Source organism: Balaenoptera borealis (assembly GCF_965194805.1).
Source record: "Balaenoptera borealis genome assembly, chromosome: 20".
NCBI lineage: Eukaryota > Metazoa > Chordata > Mammalia > Artiodactyla > Balaenopteridae > Balaenoptera > Balaenoptera borealis.
Genome location: NC_138879.1, coordinates 16,174,666 through 16,199,538, shown reverse-complemented (window position 1 = coordinate 16,199,538; position 24,873 = coordinate 16,174,666). Strand labels below are relative to the sequence as shown.

General features: G+C 46.0%; 1 protein-coding gene across 1 annotated transcript in view; it reads left to right on the top strand.

Annotated features, from left to right (window-relative positions):
• The first annotated feature begins 347 nt into the window (after positions 1-347).
• The window catches only part of ITGB3 (integrin subunit beta 3), a 55,598-nt gene continuing 31,072 nt past the window's right edge, over positions 348-24,873 (top strand). Inside the window, 3 exon segments of the mRNA XM_082370980.1 lie at positions 348-5,168; positions 5,170-5,497; positions 20,745-20,830. Coding sequence (XP_082227106.1) covers positions 5,142-5,168; positions 5,170-5,497; positions 20,745-20,830 — 441 coding nt within the window. The 5' untranslated portion in view covers positions 348-5,141.

Genomic DNA, 24,873 nt, shown 5'->3' with positions numbered 1-24,873 from the left:
CAAGATCACCTAACTAGTAAGAGGTGGGGCAGGGACCTGAATCCAGGGACCTTCTGACTCTTAGTACAAAGGGGAAATAAGCACGACCTTGAAGGCAAGAGGTCCAGGAAGTGCCCACAAAAGTGTTTCCTCCAACTTATAGTGGTGACAATGAGGAACTGGATAAAAGTGAGGCTTCCCCAAGAGGGCAGACTATTGATGAGAGCACAGGGAAAGGATTCCTATCTTGGGGTCAGCCTGGCCAAGGTCAATCAAGGAGCCAGATACTGTGAGTCTTGTATTATTATTTTTTTTTAATTTTCCTGTTTCTACTGTCTCATCGTAGACATTTATTTTTATTTTTTATTTTTTGGCCACACTGTGCAGCTTGCGGGATCGTAGTTTCCCAACCAGGGACAAACCCGGGCCCTGTCAGTGAAAGCACCAAGTCCTAACCACTGGACCACAAGGGAATTCCCTCTTGCATCTTAAATGGATCTTGGAGAAGATCTATCTGTCATGCTTTGGATACCCCTCCATAGTCCTGTCACCTGGGGAGAATGGTACTTGGGCAAATCACAGAATAGACACTCAGATCCCCCAACATCATTGTTCAATTAATATTTTATTAAAATTAACTATCAAGGGCTACTAAGAAGGTAAAAATAGGAAGAAATTCTTTTTTTTACTGAGCGCCTACTGGGGAATATAAAGATAATAAGCACTCAAGGATCTCACTGTCTACCACAGAGAGGTGACGGTGGAAGAGGTGGAGTTGGATAAGTAAATAATCACAGAACTTCTGCTTCTGACTGTGACAAAGTGACTGGTATGGGACTTGCCCTTCCACAGTAAACAACAGTACATTTAGATAAAATATTTGAGAAACTGCTTTAGACATTGCATATGGCAAAGCAGAATTATAATCCTTGAGGGAAGAGAGACACATGAGATGAGCCCTACATCTGCCGAGCTTTCTGCCTGGGGGATCTTGCAGTGCAAGAAGGTGGAGCCTAATAAGTGCATGATGGTCTCACTGAGGTGAAGTGCATAGATTACGGTTCAGGGCTGCTGAGGAAGCTGTGATTTGTGGGAAAGGCTTTTAGAGAGGAGGGAGTTGAACAGAGAGGTGCCCCCAGAAGTCTGCATGGGTGAGCTCCATGGTCTTTGGATAAGGGATGAGACTGCATCTGCACATGCACATGATGAGACTCTGTAAGGCTTAGCAGAGAGCAGCTGAGAGCTGACGAGAACACTAGAGGTTGCACGTGGCTTAGAGATGTTGGAGTTTTAGCTCAGTCAGAATGAAAAGATCTCACTAAACAACTTGGGTACTTAGGTGATACAGAAAGTCCACACCTTAGGAGTAAGGACCATGTTCTACAGTAAAAAAAAAAAAAAAAAAAAAAAACACACCCTAAGACTAAGGATAAAATTTAAAATGACCAGCCCTGAAAAAGAATAAAACCGACCTGTCAAGATAACCTGCCAGTAATTTAATTGCCTAATAGAACAAAACTCAATAATCTCCTAGGTAAGACAATATACACTCTGAAATGAATAATTCACAATGTTTAGTATATAATCTAATATTACTATACATATGAAGAAGCAGGAAATTGGGACCCACCATTTAAAAAAAAAGCAATAAAGAGATACATTTCCTGAGATGAGTCAGAATTAGCAGACTGAAATTTTAGTATAGTGGTTGTAAACATGTTTAAGGGCTTAAAGGAAAATATAGACATAATTATTGAAGATATGGGGAATCTCTGCAGAGAAACTGAAACTATGAAAGACAAGCACAGGGAAATTCTAGAACTTAAAACACAATGTCTGAAAAATTTCATGGCTAGGCTTAACAGCATATTAGAGACTGCCAAAGAAAGGGTTTGGAAACTTAAAGAGAGATTACTATTTAACTGAAAAACAAACAAAATAAATGATTTAAAAAACCTGGAGCCTCAGTGGCCTGTGGGACAATTTATTTTAGATAACATCTAAAATATGGGTAATTGGAGTTTCAGAAGGTAAGGAGAGAGAGAATGGGCAGAAGAAGTATTGGAAGAAATAATGGCTAAGGAGTTCCTATATTTGGTGAAAAATAAACCACTTATATATCCAAGAGTCTCACCAACCTCAAGCAGGATAAATATGAAGAAAACCACCTATTCATCTTACAGTCAAGCTGCTAAAAAACCAAAGATAAAGAGTAAATTAAAAGCAGCTAGAATCAAACTGAGACAGTTTGAGCAACAAAATAAATCATAGTATTGGATTATAACTCATAGAATAAAATAAATATCCAAGAATTCATACTGATATAAATAAGTAACTGAATTTTAAAAATGAGGAAGAAGGGGGCAGGTCTTCCTTACTATGGAATACCAATTAATAGCTGTAGAAGGAAAAATGGAAGTGGAAAATCACTATTAACCAAACATCACACTAGCTAATTGCAATCAAGAACCGCTGATGGATGCTAAAATTAGTGGGTGAAAGTATGAAGAGAAACAGGATATTTGCATAGAATTGCAGTATTATATTCTCATAAAGTATTTACTAATTACAGAGAGCAAGAGCAAAATAGTTATTTTATAGTGAAGAAACCTGGCAGACACCACCTTAACCGTGTGACCAAAGTTAACACTGTAAGTAATAAGTTGTATTGTCCTCATGTACCCCTTGGTATAATGTAATGACAAGGCACATACTTTTTGTGATATTCTTGTTTAGAACGCCTCAATACAGTCATGAGAAAACATCAGACAAACCCAAACTGAGGCTCATACTATACCATAACTTGCCTAATAATTGACACAAAAGTGTCAAGGTGATGAGAAGAAAAGGAAGACTGAGAAAATGTCATAGATTGAAGGAGACTAAGGAGACATGATAATACAATATGGGATCCTGGATTGGATCTTACACCAAAAAAAGGACATTAGTGGAATACTGGCAAAATTCAAATATTGTGTCTAGATTAGTTGATAGTATCATATCGATGTTAACTTCCTGTGTTCAATAATTACAATATGGTAATCCAAAATGTTAATAGTAGGGGAAACAGTGAAGAATAAAAGGGAACTCTCTCTAATATTTTTAAACTTTTCTGTAAGTGTAAATGATTAAAAAAAAAAAGCCAGAGGGAAAAGACAAGGGAACAAGAATGTAAATGATGGGAATTCCCTGGCAGTCCAATGGTTAGGACCCTGTGCTTTTACTGCCGAGGGCCAGGGTTCGATCCCTGGTCAGGGAACTAAGATACCAAAAGCTGCGTGTCGCGGCCAAAAATAAATAAATAATTAAATAAAATACAATAAATGATGGCTGACTTCTTATCAGAAACAGTGGAGGCCAGATAACAGTGGGACAACATCTTTAAAGTACTGAAAGAAAAAAAAAAACCTTGTTAACCTAGAAATCGCTATATAAGAAATATCACTGAAAATGAGAATGAAACAAATGAAAGTTGAGCACATCTGTTGCCAGTGAACCTTAATTACAAGATCTGCTAAAGAGAGTTCTTCAGGCTGAAGGGGTTGGAAATTTGGATGACATGTTTGCTGGGCCAGTGCCCACCCCAAGTGGTTGGCACCAGCAGAGCTAGGCTGAGGAGACACCTAGGTGAATGGGACACTGGTTATATATATATATATGGGAATTAAACACATAAGTAAATATTGAGGCAGAGATGTAACCAGGCTGTGTGATGTGGATTTTGCACCAGGGCAATGGCAACACTGTTGAAATGGCTAGTGACCTAGAGGCCTTCCAGCAGCTAGAAGAGGCATATTGTGCTCAGGTCAGGAAGCCCATCTACCCATTGTGGGCTGGCTCCTCCGCTGCCTCCTTGCAAATTGCTAGTGACACTTCTGCTGCTGTGTGCTATTCTTTTGGTGTATCCTAGTGTTTGGGAGGTCTGAGGAGGGAATGCCCATCTCTGCTGAGGGTGGGGCAGAAGGAAGGGGGATATCAGATAAGGTTACATGGAAGAAGTGACATCTGAGTTTTTTTGAAAGAGAAGTGGAATTTTCCAGGTGGAAAAAGGAAGTAAGATCAGTCAGACAGAGAGGCATGGAGTGTTCGGGAATGCTAAGTATCTTCTTGGGCTAGGATGGGAGATGAGGCTGGACATCTGAGGCAGGGCCAGTTCTCAGGTATCTCGTGTGTCTCAGGAGAGGGCTTAGGGAAGCCCGGGGGCAGCCTGAAAGCCTTTAGGGGAGCCCAAGAGCTGGAGAGATGTCCAAATCCTGCCTGATCCCTCAGGCCTTATTTTTTTTTTTTATAAATTTATTTATTCATTTATTTATTTTGGGCTGTGTTGGGTCTTCGTTGCGGTGCACGGGCTTCTCATTGCGGTGGCTTCTCTTGTTGTGGAACACAGGCTCTAGGCGCACGGGCTTCAGTAGTTGTGGCACATGGGCTCAGTAGTTGTGGCGCATGGACTTAGTTGCTCTGCGGCATGTGGGACCAGGGCTCGAACCCGTGTTCCCTGCACTGGCAGGCGGATTCTTAACCGCTGCGCCACCAGGGAAGCCCTCAGGCCTTGTTTTAAATCATCGTAGAGTTTCCCATTGAGGCAGCCTGAACCAGCCCCTGCCACTGGTGGCCTCCTGCTCATAGCCCTAGCATTTTGCCCCTTTGAGCCTCCTGAAGTTTCTAGTTTGGGGAGGACCCAGAGAGCAATAGGTAGGATTCGGCGGAGGCAGGAGGCCTTTGAAGAGAGTAACATAAAGCTCCAAAGCCTGTGAGTTTGAGTGGAGGTAGTATATTGACTGTGTCTTGAAACGTTTATCAGATACTTATCCTGTGCAAGCAAGTATTTGTAGAGAAAGGCCCTTTCTGGACATCAAGTGCTTACACAGCTTGAGATGTGGTCCTGTCCTCAAGAGGTTTACAGTTTACCTGAAAACCGAACCAACCGAAGATAAAAATTAGTGAATAATAAAGGACTAAACCGGTGCCTGGCACAGAGTAGGCATTCAACAGGTTTGTCAATTAAGTGAATGTGTGAATGACCAAAACTCAAGGTACAGAGGGCAAGTGCCCAAGGAATTCAGGGGAAAGAGAAAGCCGCGTGGGTGTCTCCAGGGAGAAGTGCCACAGGCTCCTGGCTTTTCTAAGTATTCCAAGTGCCCAGCGCGCACCCTGGGACTAGGATGTCTGCGGAAGACGCGACCTCGACCCCCTCTCCGGTCCCAGTCTTGCCTTGCGTACCGGCTGGCCGAAGTGGCGAGAAACGCGCGGCGGTTTCTCACTTCCCCCCATGCGGTGGAGGGTCCAGAAAAGTGCCAGAGGGGAGGAAGCGCAAGTCCACGGCCCGCCCCGTTGCGTCCCACCCCCTGCGTCCCCTCCCCTTCGGCCACGGGAAAAGCGGCCGCGGGCGCCGCTGCGAGCTGTGGGGCTGGAGGACGCGGCCGAGGCGGAGCGCGGCGGCCAGCGGACGAGATGCGAGCGCGGCCGCTGTGGGCCGCTGTGCTGGTGCTGGGGGCGCTGGCGGGCGTCGGCGTCGGAGGTGAGTGAGGCTCCCGCGCGGCGGGGACGCAGCTTTCCCGTGAGCCGCGCCGCGCGTCTTTCCGCAGCCAAGTGTGCAGACTTCGAGCGGGGAAACCGGGCGGGCGGGTCCTGCGCGGCTGCGCTCCGAGTGCGCGGGACCAGCCTGGGGCTGTCGGAGCCCGGAGCTGGGCACCTTCCGGGCCCCGCTGTGGGAAAGGCGAGAGGCTACCTAGGGGCGGGTGCTCCGGGACACCGAAGCCCTTAGCCAGGTTAGGCGCCCGCTCCGGGCGGTCTCAACGTGCGCGGTGAGGTGGGCGCATCTCTGAGCCCCGAGTTCATGCCCCGGCTGCGCGCATCGCAGGTCGTCCCGGCCCTCCGAAGGCGGACTGGCTCTGGAAGCCAAGGCGAGCTGGGGCTTCCCGGGGCTGTTCCCGCGCATTGGCAGAGGGATGCGGTTGTAGCTTCTCGGATGAGAGTGTGTGCGCCCCCGGGTTTGCCGCTTACTCGACATTCCCCTTTCTCTTTGTGTACACTTTCTCCCAAGTTTCTGTTTGGGTTTTGCTTGGTGGCTCCCCGCGGGAACGATTCGGAGGAGGATGAGGGCTCTGCCTCCTACAGTGTCCCCGGGTGGCAGCGGTGCCTCTGCTTCCGGGACAAACCCAGCATCCGAAAACTCTCCACTGTATGCGAGCTGCTACGCCAGGGGTCCCTGGAGCTGGCTTGGCTCCCTGGCTTTGTCTCTCCTGCTGCTTCACACATTATCAGCTGCCAAGGCAGTTGGCATTCGGCCTCCTTGGTGCTGGGAGGGGCAGAGCAGAGCACAGCCCAAGGGTTGCTGCCCGTGATCTTTCCGAAGCCTGTGTGACCTTCCCAAGGAAAACTCTGGCTCCTGGTCGGCTGTGTTTCCCTGCAGAGGACGCACAAGTGTGCATATACCTACTTTTAGTGAAAAGAGTAGTACTCATTGTAAGGCAATTTAGTTCCTGCAGAAGCTATTTTTTAAAAAGTAAGATTTATTGCTAAGGCCATTTCGAAGATAGCTATTCAGAAATACTTGATGACTTCCTTCAAGACTCGTGCATGTATAAGAGATTGTGCAGGCCAGGGCAACAGCATCATTTAAAAAAAACACTTTATTGAGATATGATTGATGTACAAAACGCTGTGTATATTTAATGTATATGACTTGAATTTGGAGATAAGTATACATTCATGAAATCATCACCACAATTTATGACCCATAACTTGATGAAGGAGTTAGAGATAATATATAGGGGGCTGTTTAAGTTAGTACTGCTGAAGCTTCCCATGTGACAGATGCTCAAACAGGTCAGCTGATGTCTTTAGCCTGCAGTGAGCAGCCTGATGACCATGGCATGGAATTATGAATCTCCAGCATTCAGCCCTGGGAGAGGTTAGAGCCTTGGTTCAGATGCTGTCTGAATGAAGAAATCCAGAGGCAATTCAGCTGTCTCCTACGGAGATGCCTGCTTCTATGAACTTAAAACATTTTTGCTTTTTTTTTTTTTTTAATTTATTTATGGCTGTGTTAGGTCCTCATCTCTGTGCGAGGGCCCTCCCCAGCCGCGGCAAGCGGGGGCCACTCTTCATCGCGGTGCGCGGGCCTCTCACTGTCGCGACCTCTCTTGTTGCGGAGCACAGGCTCCAGATGCGCAGGCCCAGCAATTGCGGCCCATGGGCCCAGCCGCTCCGCGGCACGTGGGATCCCCCCAGACCAGGGCTCGAACCCGCGCCCCCTGCACTGGCAGGCAGACTCCCAACCACTGCGCCACCAGGGAAGCCCCCCCTTTTTTTTTTTACACATCTACAGCTTCCTGAATTTCAGAATGATTTCTGAATCTAATCATTATATTTTCTTACAGTTTTAGAAGTAAGTAAGGTAACACAAGATAGAGCCTAGCATGGTGCTTGGATCAATTAGTGAAAATGAAGAGTGTATTTGTTATTTTGGTGTCTCTCTCTCCACCCCTGAGTATACCTTTTGTCGATCCGGTTTTTTTCAATAATCTGTAGAGATTTCCACTGCACTGACATACCTAAGTTTGCATGAAATATCCTCTTGGGGATCTGTTCATAGGTTCATTGTTGTGATTGGGGTGATTCCACAAGTGTGATGGGTTGTACTGAGCTAGCCTCAGACTCCCTCTGAGAGGCAGGGTAGAGTCATATTTAAGAGCATGGGCTCTAGAGAAGACCTCCAGAGTAATAAGCCCCCAGTAAAAGCAGTTTCAACTGTAGTTAAATCCCCCATCTCAGTGTTGGGGGCTGGCTGGCAGGTAACATCAGATCCCTGGGAAGCAGATGCAGGATGAGAGTCGGAGAGCTATATTGGGATACACAGTGTTGAAGGGACAGAGATAGAACTGGGTGGGGGTGGCACAGAGAGGCCTCCCCAGAGTGGGAGAGTCTCGTATGGGGAATAGAGAGGTTGTCTGAGCGTAGACTTGAGTTTTGGAATTTATGTGCAAAGGTGATCTTTTTAGCTTCACTCAAGAACTCTTGGGTCTTGTGGCTTCCCCAAATATGGTTCTTTTTTTTTTTATATAAATTTATTAATTTTATTTATTTATTTTTGGCTGCATTGGGTCTTCGTTGCTGCACGCGGACTTTCTGTAGTTGCAGCGAGCAGGGGCTACTCTTTGTTGAGGTGCGCGGGCTTCTTACTGCGGTGGCTTCTCTTGTTGCAAAACACGGGCTCTAGGCGCGCAGGCTTCAGTAGTTGCAGCATGCGGGCTTCAGTAGTTGTGGCTCGCGGGCTCTAGAGCGCAGGCTCAGTAGTTGTAGTGCACGGGCTTAGTTGCTCCTCGGCATGTGGGATCTTCCCGGACCAGGGCTCGAACCCACGTCCTCTGCATTAGCAGGCGGATTCTCAACCACTGCAGCACCAGGGAAGCCCCCAAATATGGTTCTTTATTCTAATCTGAGACCTACTGAGTAACAAGTTTTGTTTGCTATCACCATCTAAATTGATTAGTTCTGAGCTGAGGTGCTGATTTCTCCTCCTGATTTATATCCTGGAAACTCTCCAGCTGAAACCCTCTGCAGCAACCCTCGGAGCCTGGAGAGACATAGGAGGAAGCCTTGTTGGCTGGGGCAAGGGACAGCTATGATTTAAAGCCAATCAGATGTGGGTTTAATTCTTGATTTTGCCTCTTATTATCTGTCTTACTTTGGGCAAGTGACTTAGTCTCTTGGGTCCTCAGTTTCCTCATCTGTAAAGTGGAGGAAATAATACTCCTGTGATTGTGCCAATTAAATGAGATAAAGGCACAAAAAATGTTTTCAATAAATGGCATTATTCTTCCTGTCCTTGCTATGAATGTCATTATTCTTCCTATCCTTGGTAACTACAATGTATTGGAGGTAAGGCTGCTACTGCTTCGTGCATGAATACAATCCAGGTTCCCAAATGAGACCCATGGGATCCCTTTTCCCATGCCTGTGTGACAGGGGACTCCTCCTTATTTCAACCCATTCTGCATTTGTGGCTTGGCATATCTCAGCCACTCCGTCGCAATAAGAATTCACAGAAGAGTCCCAGAGGAAGAGAGGCCCATACATTTGCTTTATCCATGAGAAAACCTTAAGTCCTGTCCCTGGGAAAAGAGGAAAGTAAAATACATTCACAGGTTTTGAGAAGAAGGACATGTCTATTTTGTTCAACACTCTATGCCCAGTGGCTGACACATAGGTGGGAAAATACATACCTATGGAAAGCTATGAAAAGGCATCTAGAGGAGATGTGCCCCACCTTAAGATACCCAATATTTGAATATCTGTATTCATTCATAGACGATCCTCAAGTGCTCCATCTGGGCATTCTGGAGGATATTAGAATACAGTCAAGACCATGAGTCCTTTGGGCATTTGGACCTCTATACTTTTGCACCATTTAGATCTCTGCTCTGAGGGTACTGGAAACTCAGGGGATCCTCTGTGAAGTGTCTGCTTTTTTCCCCACCTCCTGGGAGAACATACACAGAAGGGCAGCATTCTTCTTTACCTCCTTCAAAATTGTGAGTGTGAGTGGCCGAGGTCTCCTGGGCACAGCATAATTGGGGCAAGGAGGCAACAGTGAGGGGGGGGGGAGTCTGGATATGACTCTGGAATTTCCTAGTAGAAATTCCCCCTCTACAACTCCCCACTCAGGATCTCTGGTTATCATCCCCTCCCAGCCCTAAGACTCCTTCTGCCCTTGTTGGCAGGGATAGCCAGGAAACATGCCCGCAGGAACCACAGCTCATGAATCAGCAGACAGATAATTAACTGGGGGAATGACTGAGCGGCTTCAGGGATCAACCATTTGGCTTGACCCAGCCCCCTCTGCTGCCCACAGAGCTGGCCTGCTGCTTCACCCCATCGTCTCTTCTCTCTTCTCCTGACCCCTGGCCCTTTCTGAGTGGGACAATCATTGTGGCTGATGGAGCTCAGGTCACAAGTGGAAATGCAGGTGGAAGCAGGGAAATGACACTGCCTGTTCTCCCTGTGTGAACTGCTGGTGTTTATTTAAATGGGAGACTCTGCAGCAAAAATTTATAAAATCTGCCTTTCTCTGCATGCACACAGTATCACCAGGAACACTCTTTTCTTTATAGTTAGTTTATTTATGTATAATTTATGTACTGTAAAATTCATCCTTTTTAGGTGTACAGTTCTATGAATTTTGACAAATGCTCACAGTCAAGTAACCATCAGCATAATCAAGATACAGAATATTTCCGTCAACCCTAAAGAGTTGTCTTGAGCTCCTTGTCAACAATTTCCTTTCCCCACCTTTATTTCCTGGCAGATCTGTTTCCTGTCCCTACAATTCTTCCTTTTACAGAATGTCATATCAATGAAATCATACAGTGTGTAGCCTTTCAAGTCTGGCTTTTTTCACTTAGCATAATGTGTTTGAGACTCATTCATGTTGTTGCGTATATCAGAATGCTAAGAGGTTATCCCAGGCTACTCTGTCTTCCTCAGGTTCTGAGACAGTTACCCTGAAAGCAGGGGGCTATATCTGTTAAACCCAGATCCAGCTTTCAATTTCTAAATTTTGAAATTGGATAGATGCATTTGCAACCAGCACTTTTATTATCCTTGGTCCTAAAAGCAAATGTGGTCAAATATGGTATGTCACAATCTTTGGAGCTAGAAGCTAAGTAAACTGGGGCTATTCTACCTTTTAAAATTTGGGGTAGCATCTCTGAAAAAAACAACCCACCCTAAGTCTTCCTTTCTGGTTTTCTTTCATGTTCCCACAAAAAGACTTCTCTTCCTCTCTGCCAGCATTTCTTAGTTCAGTTAGTAAAGCTATTTAAACATTCACGGGGTGAATGAGGTGATATATGCTCATTATATGAAAGCCACATATTGGATAGTAAATGGCTGGTTCCCCTCTAATTCTGTTCCCCCCTAATGTTCACTGTTAATTAGATGGTGTGTTCTATTCATATTTTTTGTAAAATCTTGCATATGTAATAATTCTTGCATATGTAATAATGCAAGAATTATTGCATTATGTAATAATGTATGTAATAATTCTCATGGGTATGTGTATTCCTTTACCTAAACTTGCATATGTAATATGCATATGTAATAATTCTCATGGGTATGTATATATGTAATAATTCTCATGTGTATGTCTATTCTTTTACCTAAACTTGTGTTACATTTTTTCAACTTACAAAACCCACTTTTTTTGTTCATATAGAGAAAAACCCCTCAGGGTGAAAAGAACTGTGGGTCTGGAATTGAGAAACCAATATGCGATTCATGGCTCTGCAGGCTTTTCTGTCAATTTGCTGGGTGATTTTGAACAAGTCATCTTACCTCTGGGCCTCAGGCTCTTGGGGTCTCAAGGGCTGCAAATGGGTGAATGTGTCAGAGGGAGAGACGTCGGTTTGCTCTTGCCCTTCGCCACCACCAATTGGAGAAGTTTTTCCTTTAGCTGATTAATAATGTGGAAGTCCATGTAAGGATTTCTTTGGGGGGGGGGGGAAAGGGAGGTCTGCAGTTAAAAACAAGATTGAAAAACTTTGCCCTGGAAGAAAGCTCCAGAAGTTTGGCAAAAGGCACATTCAGTAGCCACTTTGAAAGTCCCTGTCGTCAACCCTAAATCTGTTTGCTGATGGGATTCTTGGATAGAGGGAACCCAGGTCTGTGAGAAGCACTGATGATTCCAAACCCCTGCTTTAGCCACTGCACGTGATAAACTCCTCCAGGTTCAACCTGGGCTGGAGCCACCTGCAAGGGGCAGGTTTGACCAACTCCTTGGGGAGGTGGAAGAGGAGGGGAGTGTGGTGCCTCCATTCTGGGACTCCTACAAATTGAGAATAGACCACACTCTCCTGGGAGAGTCCTGAAGGCTGTGGGAGTGGGCTGGACCAAGTTTCTTCTGGAGTTCCCCTTGAGCTTTGGGATTCCAAGAGGTTACCGGGTTTTGGTGCTGAAGGTGCTTGCTTGTAGAGAGCCTGGCATGCCCTGGGGAGCTTACATTTAAATGAATGCAAATGTAGAGACTGAGGCAGAAGAGAAGACATTTAAAATTAGCTTTAATTTGTTTTTTTAGCTTATAAAACGAATTCAGCTTTTTGTGGGGGAAAAAAAAAAAATCAAGGACATTCCCTGGCCATCCAGTGGTTAGGACTCAGCGCTTTCACTGCAGTGGCCAAGGTTCAATCCCTGGTCAGGGAACTAAGATCCCACAAGCTGCATGGCACGGCTGGAAAAAAAAAAAAAAGTCAAGCAGTACAGAAATAGAATAATGTAGAAAGTACAAGTCCCTTGTAGTCTTGTACTTAAAGATAACCACTGTTGACAGTTACTCCAGAATTTTTTTCCTATGTATTTGTCACCGTATATAATGATTTATCATTATTGTTGTTTCTCAAGCAGAATCATCCACAATAGGATCATTGTCACTTAATATACCGTGGGCATCTTTTTATATCAGTGCATGGCCTTCCATTACTATTTATGCCAAGAGCTGTAATTCTAGCCAGAAGGCATATTGCTATATGGATATACCTGAATTTTCTTAACCAATTCCCTGTTGGTAGACATTGGGATCACCCCCAATTATCTACTACTACAGATAAAGTGGCAGGGGACATCCTTGTTCATTATTATGCACCTTTGTTCAAGTGTTTCTGCAGGCTGAATTTCTTAAACTAAAGCTGCTGGGTCAAAGGACATGAATATTTTAAATTTAAATTTTAATAGGCTTTCCAAATTGTCCTCCAAAATGGTGGGACCAATTTGCCTTCCTACCAAGACAGGCTGGAAGCAAGGGCTGGTGACAGCACCACCGCCTGCTGTTTATACCCACAAGATATGAGCTGCAGGAGAAAAGTAGCAGAATTGGACAGTTGAATGCCAAGGAGGTCACCAAAAGCGTGCTGCTGGGCTGGGCCTCAAACAGAGCTTGGTGTGGGCTTGCCTCTTTTCTATACTGAATGAGTCAGATGGGAGGTGGGGCCTGTGCTGATAAAATTTTCCAGAACTTGAGATGCAACATTTGAATCAAATTATTAGTTAGGCCATTAGGAAGAAATGGACATGTGTGCAATATTTGAGGGGTCTTGGGCCCTGGGATGTTAGGCTTCCTAGAGTATTAGTCAGCTTGTTGATGCTTTCTGCTTGGAATATATACTTCCAGGGCTGGCGGCAGCTTGAAAATCATCTAATCTAATACCGTTTGTTTTACAGAGAAGCAAAAAGGGAGATCCTGAGAGGTGAAGTGACTTGCCCAAGATAACACAACTAGTTTAGTGGCATTGGTGGGGTCTAGCCCTGGGGGCTCCCGTCTCCTGGCCAGTGATTCTTCACTGTATGTATCCTGTAGAGACCAAGGACCCTCTCTCATCTGACCCTGAGGCGGGTAGGGGTATGGGGGGGACGGGCATCCTAGTGCAGGAAGTGATTTGCATGAAGGTAAGGAGGAAGGAAACCAGCATTTACTGAGCATCCGCTATGCCATCCGTGGTTCTTTCATCTATGTTATCTCATTTAATCCTAACAACTGCTGAGGTAAGTATTCCGCCCATATTTGGGAGCATGGGGGGAAGGAAGGTCTCCAGCGCTTGGCTGATGTGGCTGGGTTACACCTGTTAAATAGGAGGGAACAATTATAAGTTCTCGAATAGGGATGTGACAGAGACTCAAAGAGTCACTGGACCTTAGAGAGAGCACCAGAGAGATGAAGGGATGTGCCTGAGGTCACACAGCCAGTGGAGCCGTAAAAGTGGTTTTAGACCTGAGGTCTCCTGTCTGCTGTCCCACCACCATGCTTCCCCCACCACATCCACCGTTACACAATAATAGTGTTCATCGTTTTACTCCCCCTGCCCTCAGGGTGTTTTCCAGGGGCTGGGTGTTAATTTTAGATAATAACTACACAGAAGACAGGACTCTGTCCTTTTTCTGCAGTGTTCAGCATAAAACATGGCGACTTAATTATCCCAGCTGGAGATGATAACAAGACATGATCTGGCTTCACTTACAAGGGCAGGGCCTACTGGCTGAGGAAAGGTCAGTGAAAGGGCATGGCCCGTGGTCAGTACATTTGAGCTTTGTCCAAGGGGATCCACTTGCTCAGGGCGAAATCCTTCCTGCCTTTCGGTCACGTCCCTCATGCCAGTGGGTCAGCAAGCCCTCAGAGAACATCTAGGGTCTAACCATGCCACGGATACCACTACCATCCAAATCCAACCCCCTGCCCTCTGCTGCCTGGATGGTTGTAACGCTTCCTAACTGGTCTCTTTCTGGTCTTGTTCCCCTACTGTCTGCCCTCCTCTCGTGGCCAGGATGATCTGCTTCTGCTCACCTCTGCTTACAGCCCACCAGCGGCTTCCCACCACATGGAGAATGACAGCCACACTCCCTACCATGGCTACTGCTTCCCAGTATTATGGTCTCTGACTGCGTTTCCAACCGCCTCTCTCTATCTCCCTCCTCTTCCCTCTCTCTTCCTGCTGTTTCTTTAAGAGGCTGAGGACCATCTAGCTGTTGTGGATTCTTTCCGGAATACTCGTCCCCTAGATCTTCCCATGACTCACTCCTTCATATCATTTTGAAATGTCACTCAGAGAGGCCTTTCTTTAAAGGAGACACCCTCCCCTTACCGATGCTTTGTCCTGCTTTATATTCTTAATGCCTTTGCCACTGTTTGAAATGGTACTTGTTCGTTGTGTATGTTTTGGCTTTCTGTTGAGCATGTTTGATTTTCACTAAACTCTCTGCTCCACAAGAGTAAGGGGGTTGTTTAGTTCATCAGTGTGTCTCCAGTGCTTAGCAGAGTGCCAGACACAGGTAGGTACTCAGTGAATATTTGTTGAGTAAGTGAGTGGATGAATGAATGCCAACACCATTGATATACGTTAGTAGAAAAGTATAAAAGAAAAGTAAACACTTTTCTGTTATCCATAGGTGGGTTAACCATTACAAAATGGTTAGGCTGGCTTTTTTCAATCATGCAGAGTATTTCAGAGCAATGTTCCTCAAAATCATGTCATATATGCTATGGAAATGCAAATTCATTTTGTATTATTAGCTTCTCAGGGCTGCTGTAACTGGGTGGCTTAAAACAACAGAAATTTATTCTCTCTGGAAGCTAGAAATCTGAAATCAGGGTGTCAACGGGCCGTGCTCCCTCTGAGACGCTGGATGGACTCCTTCCTCATATCTTCTAGCTTCTGCTGGTAGCTGGCAACTCTTGGCGTTCCTTGTGTTCCAGCTGCATCACTCCAATCTCTGCCTCTGTCTTTATACGGCAGCGTTCTCGCTGTCTGTCTTCACGTGGTGTTTTCCTCTTATGAGGACATCAATCATATTGGATTAGCACCCACCCTAATGACCCCATCTTGATTACATCTGCAAAGACCCTATTTCCAAATAAGGTCATAGTTGTAGGTACTGGGGGTTAGGACTTCAGCATCTCTTTCTGGGGGACACAGTTCAACCCGTAACACATTTTAATATTGGTCGAGGCAAATTGTACACAAACGGCTTCTGATGTTAATTAAGTACCATATTTAATTGGCTCTGATGCACTTCTTTTTTAAAACATTTGAAAATCCCTGAAATCAGCATGCCTCCTGTACGGTAGCTTGGACTCCCTACTGCTTTGGGCGATGGTTACTGAAGCTTTCTGCTCAGAGCACAGAGGTATGTGTTACCTTGAATCCCACCTTCCTGTCTTCTTCCCCCTCCTTGGATTACTGAGCTGCTGCTGCATGTAAATGAAAGAACAAAAATAAAATAAACTTTCTTAACAGCTTGTTCTAGAGAAACCACTTGTTGCATCCATAGCACAGTTAGCCTATGTTTTGTTCTTGGATGACTCACCCAGCCAGGTGACTGCAATGGAAGATCAGGCACTGCCTGAGTCACCCAGTGTCCCCATGGACCTATTTGAGAAGTCACTAGTCAAAGGTCAGTGGCGGGGCTGGAGACCCAGGCCAGAACTCCTCCCTGCAGATAGTAAGAGAGATGTGCATGGTGTTTGCGGTATGCATACTCCTCCCTCCCCACTGAACACCTTTCCCTCTGACTGAGCCCTCTCCTGGAGTCCCCTGGCCTCACTAGGGTGGCCCGTTCCTGTGTTCTGACATCCTGTCTAATTGGACAGCATATCCTCAAAATAGCTCTCATTGACGCATCATGACTTCCACTGGTTCCAACTCCCTTCCTTGTTCCCTTTTTTTTCTCCATTTTCCCCACCCTTTGTCTCTCTTCTGGTTCTGTGAATTGGGCTGATGTGTCAAACCACAGCCTTCTACTTCTACTTTCCAGGCAAAGTTCTTTTCTGGTCTTGTCTATGTTTTCTAATCGGCCTTCTCTTCTTGGCCATCCCTCCTAGATTATATTTTTGATCCCCTGCCTTCAACTGCTTGGGCCTCAGGATAAAAACAGCAACAATAAAAACAATAGCAACCATAGCAGCAGCAGCCTTTATTGAGAACTTTCTGTCTTGCCAGCTGTTGTGCTCAGAGTGTGACAGGGATTGGTTGCTTTATAACTACACTGGGAGGACCAGGGCCAGTCCTCCTGTTGCCTCGCTCTGGCTAAGCTGTCCAAGAAAATGGGTGGTAGGGGTTGTTAATTTGTTTCAGTGGCAAAGTTCTGATGAAGATCCTTGATTCTCCAGCAGAGCCGAGTCTGGGCTTCCGAGGCTGAGCAGGAACATAGGCCTTATGAATGACTGGAAACAGAGGCCCAAACTCCTTCCACATGTTTGGGGGGAGGGGTGGCCTCGGAGCAACGGCTCATTGCATCAGCATGGCCCAGGAGCAGAGACTTCTGATGAGTCAGTCGCTTTCAGCCACTGCATTCTGGGAACCTGCCCTTGGTCGCAGGTCTTGGTGGGGAGCATCCCAGGAAGCGGGGGGGTGGGGGGAATCATTGGTGCTCATGAAATCAACCTGTGATTCATTAAAAAGGAGAGGTAAGGGGAGCTGGGTAACCGTGACTCTCCAGCCATGACTTCCTAAAGAACAAGTCCCAGCAGCTCATATCATCTTCTGGGGTCAGGGACTGCCCGTTCACTGCGGGGGCGGGGGGGGGGGGGGGCCTGCTGTTGTTTATTTCACATCTGGTAAGGCTTTCTTTTGTGGCTATGAGTCAGGGACTCTTGGGGAAATGCTAATTTGAGAATGAATGGATGGCTAAATGGATAGACTGGGAAAAGTTTTCAGAAAATAATTAGACAGCGCCCACACCTCCCACGGCCCTCTTCTCTCTTCTGACTCTTCCCGCGATCTCGTGCTTCTCCTCTCCCTACCGAAAATCCATGTCACTTAGGTCCAGAATTACTCCCCTGGATGTAGATTCTCATGGAAACTTCAAGAAGGGATGCCTAAAATAGTGCAGGCTATGCTTCTCTCAGAACTCTTCCAATAAGGCAGTAAAGGGGGGATGAGTTCCCGTCTGGCTGAGAAAAGAGCAGTTGTGAGATAACAGATGGCCAGGCAGCCCATGTAGGCAGAGGCCTTCTGGATGCATCGCTGCTTCTGAACAGTCAGGCATTCTGAATCTGGCAGCTCTGGGAAGATTGGCTACTTTTCTTCCATTAAAGACAGTACATGGCTGAGGGCCACCCCAACTCAGAGGTGGCCTTGGTGCCTTAGGGCCAGGTCTGGAACCACTGCCGTAATTTCCACCTCGCAGTCCTTGTATCACGCGCCTAGGTTGGAGTCAGTCAGAGGCTGGAGCCCCAGAGGTTACTCAGGGACTTACAGTAGCATATCACCTGCAGAATTTTAGGGTTGGGAAAGGCCTTTTTTAAAATAAATTTATTTATTTATTTTTGGCTGCATTGGGTCTTTGTTGCTGCGCCCGGGCTTTCTCTAATTGCGGCGAGCAGGGGCTATTCTTCGTGGCAGTGCGCGGGCTTCTCAATGCGGTGGATTCTCTTGTTGCAGAACACGGGCTCTAGGCGTGCGGGCTTCAGTAGTTGTGGCACATGGGCTTAGTTGCTCCGCGGCATGTGGGATCTTCCCGGACCAGGGATCGAACCCATGTCCCCTTCATTGGCAGGCGGATTCTTGACCACTGCGCCACCAGGGAAGTCCTGGGAAAGGCCTTTGAAGTTAGACAGACTCAGGGCTCTGAAGAAATGTGGGGCTTCCAGAAGGTGCTTCAAGAATTCCACGTATAATCTAGTGTTTTGTGGAGAACAATGAAAATTTAAATTGCCCAAGGAACAGTTTCAACACATTTGCGTGTTTCATATTGGAATTCTATGCATAATTTGGAGAAATGAGCTCAGTTGCTTAAAAAACAAAACAAAGTTGATCTAGTCCAATACCTCTCAATTTGCTCTAATATATATTTATTGAGCATCTCCTTTGAGCAAGGACTGAGGCTGGGCTGGGCAGGACAGGCCTCAAGAGGCTTAAAATCTATTGAGTGGCAGTGCTGTTAAGGCAGATACACAAATAATTATAAGTTGGGAATATTGGAGTGAAGAAACGGAGGCTGAGAGGAATTAAATGAATCATCCAAGGCTATATTATTAGTGGGTGACTCAGTTAGGACCACAGTCTACTGACTGTGTGTGTACCTTTTCTGTTAGGTCACTCTGCCCTGAGATGGATACTGTTAAAGTGCAATTTTCAAAGAGTTAAAAGTATGATTCTCATACAACTATAAAATGAACATGTGTCAAAGATTTCATCCAACTTAATCAGGGAACCAGTAAGATGTTGACTAGTTCAAAAGAGAATTCACGTAAGGGAGTTATAGTCGGTCAGTCAAAGGAATGCTGAAATCAGTTACCTAACAGATTCAAAATTGGTTAATGTTCTACAAGGCAATAAACCTTAACCTTTGGGGGTTACCTTTTCTACCGGACAGAAATCATTTATGTTGCTGTTGGATAAGAATCATATACGTTGTTCTCCACTGTTGTTGGTTTTCTACAGGTCAACCTCTATTCTTACAGAATCATAAGATAGAAGTCAAACAAAGGTACACATCCCTGGAAAATCAGATAATCCCTAAGCATGGTGGGTCTACTAGTCAACCCTTTGCATTACCTTGAAAGGACACCCGGTACTCCCTTTGCCTATTTCCACATTTTAGATAATTTTTCTTAACAATATTTTGTGTACGTGTGTACACATGCATTTGCTGGGTGGTTGTTTTTTTGTTTTTGTTTTTTTTGCCCCAGATGTTGAAAGGGAGTTCAGCCAAGCTGTTATAAAAGAGACTGAGACAGCTCTGTAAGAAGTTTCAGGGACACTGGGAAAACATCCCAGTGATGAGGGTTGATTTCCCCCAAATATATTTGCTGGTCTTACGAACTGGGGGCAAGGGACCACTTTAGAAAATTGGATAAAGTAATTGTCAGGATAATTGGGTCATAGTAGGAATGGTTCTCCCTCATTCTGCTCTTTGCACAGTCGTCCCTCGGGATCTGTGGGAGATTGATTCCAGGCTTCCCTGACCACCAAAATCCAAGGATGCTCAAGTCCCTTATAGAAATAGTTTAGTGTTTGCATATAACCTTTGCACATCCTCTTGTATTCTATAAATCATCTCTAGATTACTTACAATACAATGTGAATGCTATGTAAATAGTTGTAAATCCAATGTAAATGCTATGTAAATAGTTGCTGGCACGTGGCAAATTCAACTTTTGCTTTTTGGAACTTTCTGGAATTTTTTTTCCTGAATATTTCCAACCCGTGGTTGTTTGAATCTGCAGATGCAGAACCCACGGATATGGAGGGCTGACTGTACTGCAAAAGGCCTTCCTAGGGCACTGGAGGTTTACCTGACTGAGGCCAGGAAGGCTAAGCTGGGGGAAGGAGGGAGGATGGGGGCTTCTGTCCAGGCAAATGTCTGGGCTTTGCTTCCTGGTTGGGCTTCTCAGGGCTCTTTTCATGCCTCTGGTTGTCTCTGCTCCTCCCTGCAGCTTTTTCTCTGTCCTTTGACAGTATGAAGACTGTTCACACTTGAGTGGCATTTTGTAGTGTACCCAGTGCTTCTCCTTTATCTCACTGACTTCTTTGCACAAATCCTGTGAGACAGATATTATCACTTCATGGAGATAAACTAACTTGACCAAGGTCATGACACCTAGTAAGAAGCGCATTCAGAATTCAAATACAGGTCTTCCAGCTCCAGAATTCCATGTTCTTCCAGCTTATATCAGTCAACTTTTTCTAATATTTCTGCGGTTTTCCCTAAAGCATTCTATATACTTGGATCCCAAGATATATGTATTGGGAAGCTTGAGAAGATTTCAGAAGATTTGCTTTCCCCTGGCAGGCCAGTAGGACACTGCCCTGGCGGTCACCCCCCACCCCCATATTTAGACTGTGTGTTAATGTTAGTGCATCCGGGCTCTGAATTCCCTGTGTAGCGGCTGTGACTAAGTCACTAGAATAATTGGAGAGAGGGTACGTTGCCATGGCTCTGGGCCTGAGATTTTCATTTGTACAATGTAGGTGTCAAATCAGTTGTTAATTAAAGCCTTTCCATCATTTATGATCTGACACTTGCTCCATCACTTGCCGTCACAGTGACCTCATCAGTTGAGGGCTGTGACGAGTTTCTCCCGACCTTCCTCATTCTCCTTCTCCCTTACCAAACAGCCTGTGTTTGGTAAATGTCTATGGGATGGTTAAGGTGTATTTTGTGTGCATCTGAGAGCTGTAAACCTGGGCATTTGGGAAAGCTGGGAAAGGATGGGGGCAGACCAGGTACTTGGTCATGTCAAATGAGATACTAATGCCTCTGTCTCTCTGTTGCAGGGCCCAACATCTGTGCCACACGAGGCGTGAGCTCCTGCCAGCAATGTCTGGCTGTGAGTCCCATGTGTGCCTGGTGCTCAGACGAGGTAAGGAGCAGATATCTGACTTTATTTCTTCCCTAGACTTAGCTGCTTTTGTGTAGAGACAGACCCATGGGGATATCTCCTTCCTCCTAAGTATACAAGCCCCTTGTCCCTTCTGAGCAAAACTAGGGAGAAGCCTTCCCATTGATGGGCATCGAAGGGAGCTGTCAGGGGCTGTTGCTGGGAATGCCATCCAGAGTGTATCGCGTGGCCCCGGCCTTAGGCAGAGTGGTTAGGCCTGCTGGCCTCTCTGTAGCCATTGCCATCCTTTACCACACTTTGCTTGATTTTTGTTGGGGTGCAACACCCCGAGAAGCAGGGCCTCGGGTCTCAAAAAGGGAGGCACGAGAGGGTTATAGATACAGAGGGGATGCTGGCTTATGAATATTCCAGAAGTTTTAAAAGGCAAATAAGAGAGGGATCTTGCACTTGTGTGGGGGGCTGTTTAGACAGAGGATCTTTTCTCTTCCCTTTTCCTGTCTGATGACTGGACCCCCATGGCTTTACATTTTCCCCTTTCTTTCTCCTCTTCCTCTCCTTCCTTCCTTCTCTTGGGAAAGTATCAATGAAAGAAAGAGCTGGGCCAATTTGGTGAGGCTGGGAGGGTGACAGGAAAGGGTTAGCTGTGTCTAGGCAGAGGATTTGTTGTGTCTGGGGCCCTAGGGAATGAGTGTGTCTGAGGGAATGGCTGTGTTTGTGGCTGGGATGGGAGTTTGGAGCTGGCAAGAGCTGGGGGGTGAGTGTGGCTGGAGAAGGTCCAGTGCTTACGGAGTCTGGGGCTGAGCCATGGGCCTGGTCCCCGGCAGGTGGTTACCTGAACTCCTGGCCTGGCTGTGTGTCAGCTACCTGAGGCGCCCTCTCTGTCCCTGCCCTCCGCAGCTCTGTGACTGCTCTAACTCATTCTCTCTGCTTCTCTTCCCAATCTGCTGAGTTTCCTAAAAAGGCAACCTCCCTGGAAGGCTGGTGCGGGGTGGGAGAGGGGGGAGTGGGAGCCGAGAGGCTGTGTTTATCCCTCAACGAGAGGACAGCCAGAATGACAGAGGCCAGCCCAGCACACTGCTTTGGCCTCTGAGCAGTTCAGCACGAGAACTGCTTCCAGAGGCAGCTGCCCAACATCTGGGCCACATTGACTTCATTTAGCAAATGAAATATTCCCTGGGGCTGGGAGTTGGGGGTGGGGCTGGGTTGAGTGAGCCCTTCCCCTCCACCCCCGCGGGTTCTCCACCCCTCTGGGCTGAACTGGCTGCTCAAGTGTGATGTGGCCTCCTCCCTTCTCATTTGCCGTATGCGCCTTCCCTTGGTCACCATCATGATATTATTAAGCTTCTTTTACGAGGAAGTTGGAATTCTGCAGCTGAATCCTCGAAGAAGGGAGAGCTGGATGGGGAGGGAGCCTCATTGGATTGGATGGCCTGTAGCTGGTTGGGGCAGAGGGGTGGCCAGGGCAGAAGCCCTAGTATCACTCAAAAGATGCCCCCCCCCCTCTTCAACCCAAAGCAAGACAAAATGGAGAAACTGTGGTTCAGAGGAGTCTGGGATTCTTGGAATGTCTGTCACCTGTCTTGATCTGCATAGGAACAAGCCAGGTAGCTGGCCTGCTGAGGCCATGCTGAGGCCTGACCAGACAAAGCCCTTAGGTCATGTGACCAGAATTTGGAGATATATGTAGAATATTTATTGATGGCCATGGTGAATTTTTTCCCATGGGGCATACCAAGGTGGGAGGAGGGAAGAAGGAGGGTGGGAAAGGTACCAGGTAGGATCAAAATATAATGTAGGACTAGCCTAGGGATGAGGGATGGAGTCAGAGAGAAGATGGGTGTATCCAGGACCAAAGAAAACTAATGAGAGGAGATAGATGGTCCAATGAGATATTTTCTAGGAGGATGGAACTTAAAAAGGAAAGTGGTTTTTTTGTTTGTTTTTGGTTTTTTTGAGTGATAAAGTCAGATTTATTGCTCTGGATTGGATCAGTGGACAGGACCTAGGGAGGGGGAGGGGGACACAGGAAGTTAGTGAAGCATCCTCCTGGCCTTTGCTGAGTTCTCAGCACCCTGGGGAAGCGGGAGGGCCAAGGGCTTAGTGAATGACTACAATTATCTCTCTAAGGGGGGAGGAGGGGTAGCAGAGGAGACCAGTGTGGGTTATCATTTGTCAACCAGGGAGAAATGGGAGGTGGGAATCCCGGACTGAAACTTGAACAGGACTGCTGTTTTTTTCCTGAGGGCTTCCCCTGCACTGACCAAGTTTAACTGCTGAAAGTGTCTTGGCTGTTGATCTTAAAAACCAAAAGTGAACCATCTGGGCCGTTTTGCATGTGATTTGTTGAATAATCAACCCTGGAGAGCCCTCTTCTCCTGCCTCTCCTACCTTGGCTGTTACAGGCAGAGTTGGCAGTGCTTGGAAAAACAACTGGTTGGGCTCAGCTTTCCCTGGTCCTGGAGGACAGCAGCTCTGGGTGTGGATAGCAAGCCCTTGGCTGGGTAATAGGAAAACATAGCCAATGCGGATGAGCGCAGAGTTTTGGGCTCATCTGCATAGGGTGTGTTCTTGGGGGACTGGATACTGTTACGGGTTGGGGTGGTGTGCTGTCTCTGGACTGTGAATCTAGCAGAGAGGCTGGCTTCACAGAGAGGTTCAACTTGTGGTCTTGGCGTTGGTGGCATCATGTTGGGATCTAGAACCTTCCAAATTTGCCTTCTGGTAAGAATCACCTAGGGTGCTTGTTAAATACAAAGGTTTCCAGGATGGACCCTGAACCTATTGCATCAGAATGGGTTGTTACAATAGCAAGTTTGGCAAATATTGTTAATTGAAGGGGCTGATCATTGGGGTCATGATGGGTGAAGCTGGAGTTAAGGTTGCCAGATAAAATACAGGACACCCCAGTTAAATTTGAATCAAACAACAAATACTTTTAGTATAAGTATATCCTAAATATTTACCAAATTTGGCAACCCTAATGTGGAGAGAAATACTAGGAATTCTTCTATAGTCCTGAGTGCACATCAGAAGGTAGACCTGCTCACACTCAGCCTGACATCCATGGATAAAACAAGAAGAATGGGTTTGGATCCCACAAAGAAGAAGACTCTAATAGGACTTACTTCTCATTTTCTTCTCTGCCTTTTTGGTGGGGGGAGGTTTAGGCCGCTGTTTAATTCCTTTTTAGTCACTAATATAATTTCATTCTCACTTCTCTGCTGCTTTTTCTTTCTTCCTATTTTTTTTCTTAATCTGGAGGGCAAACTCTCATCTTGAGTGTTTTGCCCCAATTTGTTATCATAAAAAAAAGGTATAATATTAAAAGTGCTCCTCCCTCTGTAAACAGTGGGGTGTGAGTATCAATAACCATAAACTAAAATGCTTTCCTTTTCCTCTCCTTTCTGTCCCCTCCACACCTCTCTTTCTGTATGTTCAAGTGATTTCTTGTCCTTACCAGATGTCAATCAAGAGAGCAATCTTAATTTTTTTGGATTGGAGGCATTTGTTAGCACTTGGGGGAAAAAAAATGTACCACGACCTATTGTTCCTTGTCCTCCAAGAAAGAGTATGCAATAATAGCAGTAGTCAGAATGGTAATAGTAGAAAAGAGTCACCTATTTGAATTTATTTGTTTATATCAGATCAAAAGGATTTGAGTATTTTTGACTTTCGTTGAGATTTTTATATTTTGAAAGCATTTCCCATTCACAGTGTTATTTTTATCCCCTGACCAACCCTGTGAAGTAAGTAGAATAATGACAGTTATTCATGCTGTACTTTCCCAGTTTCTAAAATGGGATTAATGGAGAATGGGACTAGGCGCTGAATTCCCGCCAGGAGAGGGCGGGAATTCAGCTCACACCGCACGTGGGTTGGGACCTCCCGCTGCTGTGCTCTGGCTCTTCCCCTGGGTCTTGGTTATCTTTGCCCTTTTTGTGTAACATCTGGTTTCACTGGGAACTTGAACACTCCTCCCCCACCTCCTTCCAGCTTTCTCTCTGAGTAACCTGGACACATTCCTTTTACCTTCTCAGCTTGGGTTATTAAGAAAGGAACGTGGC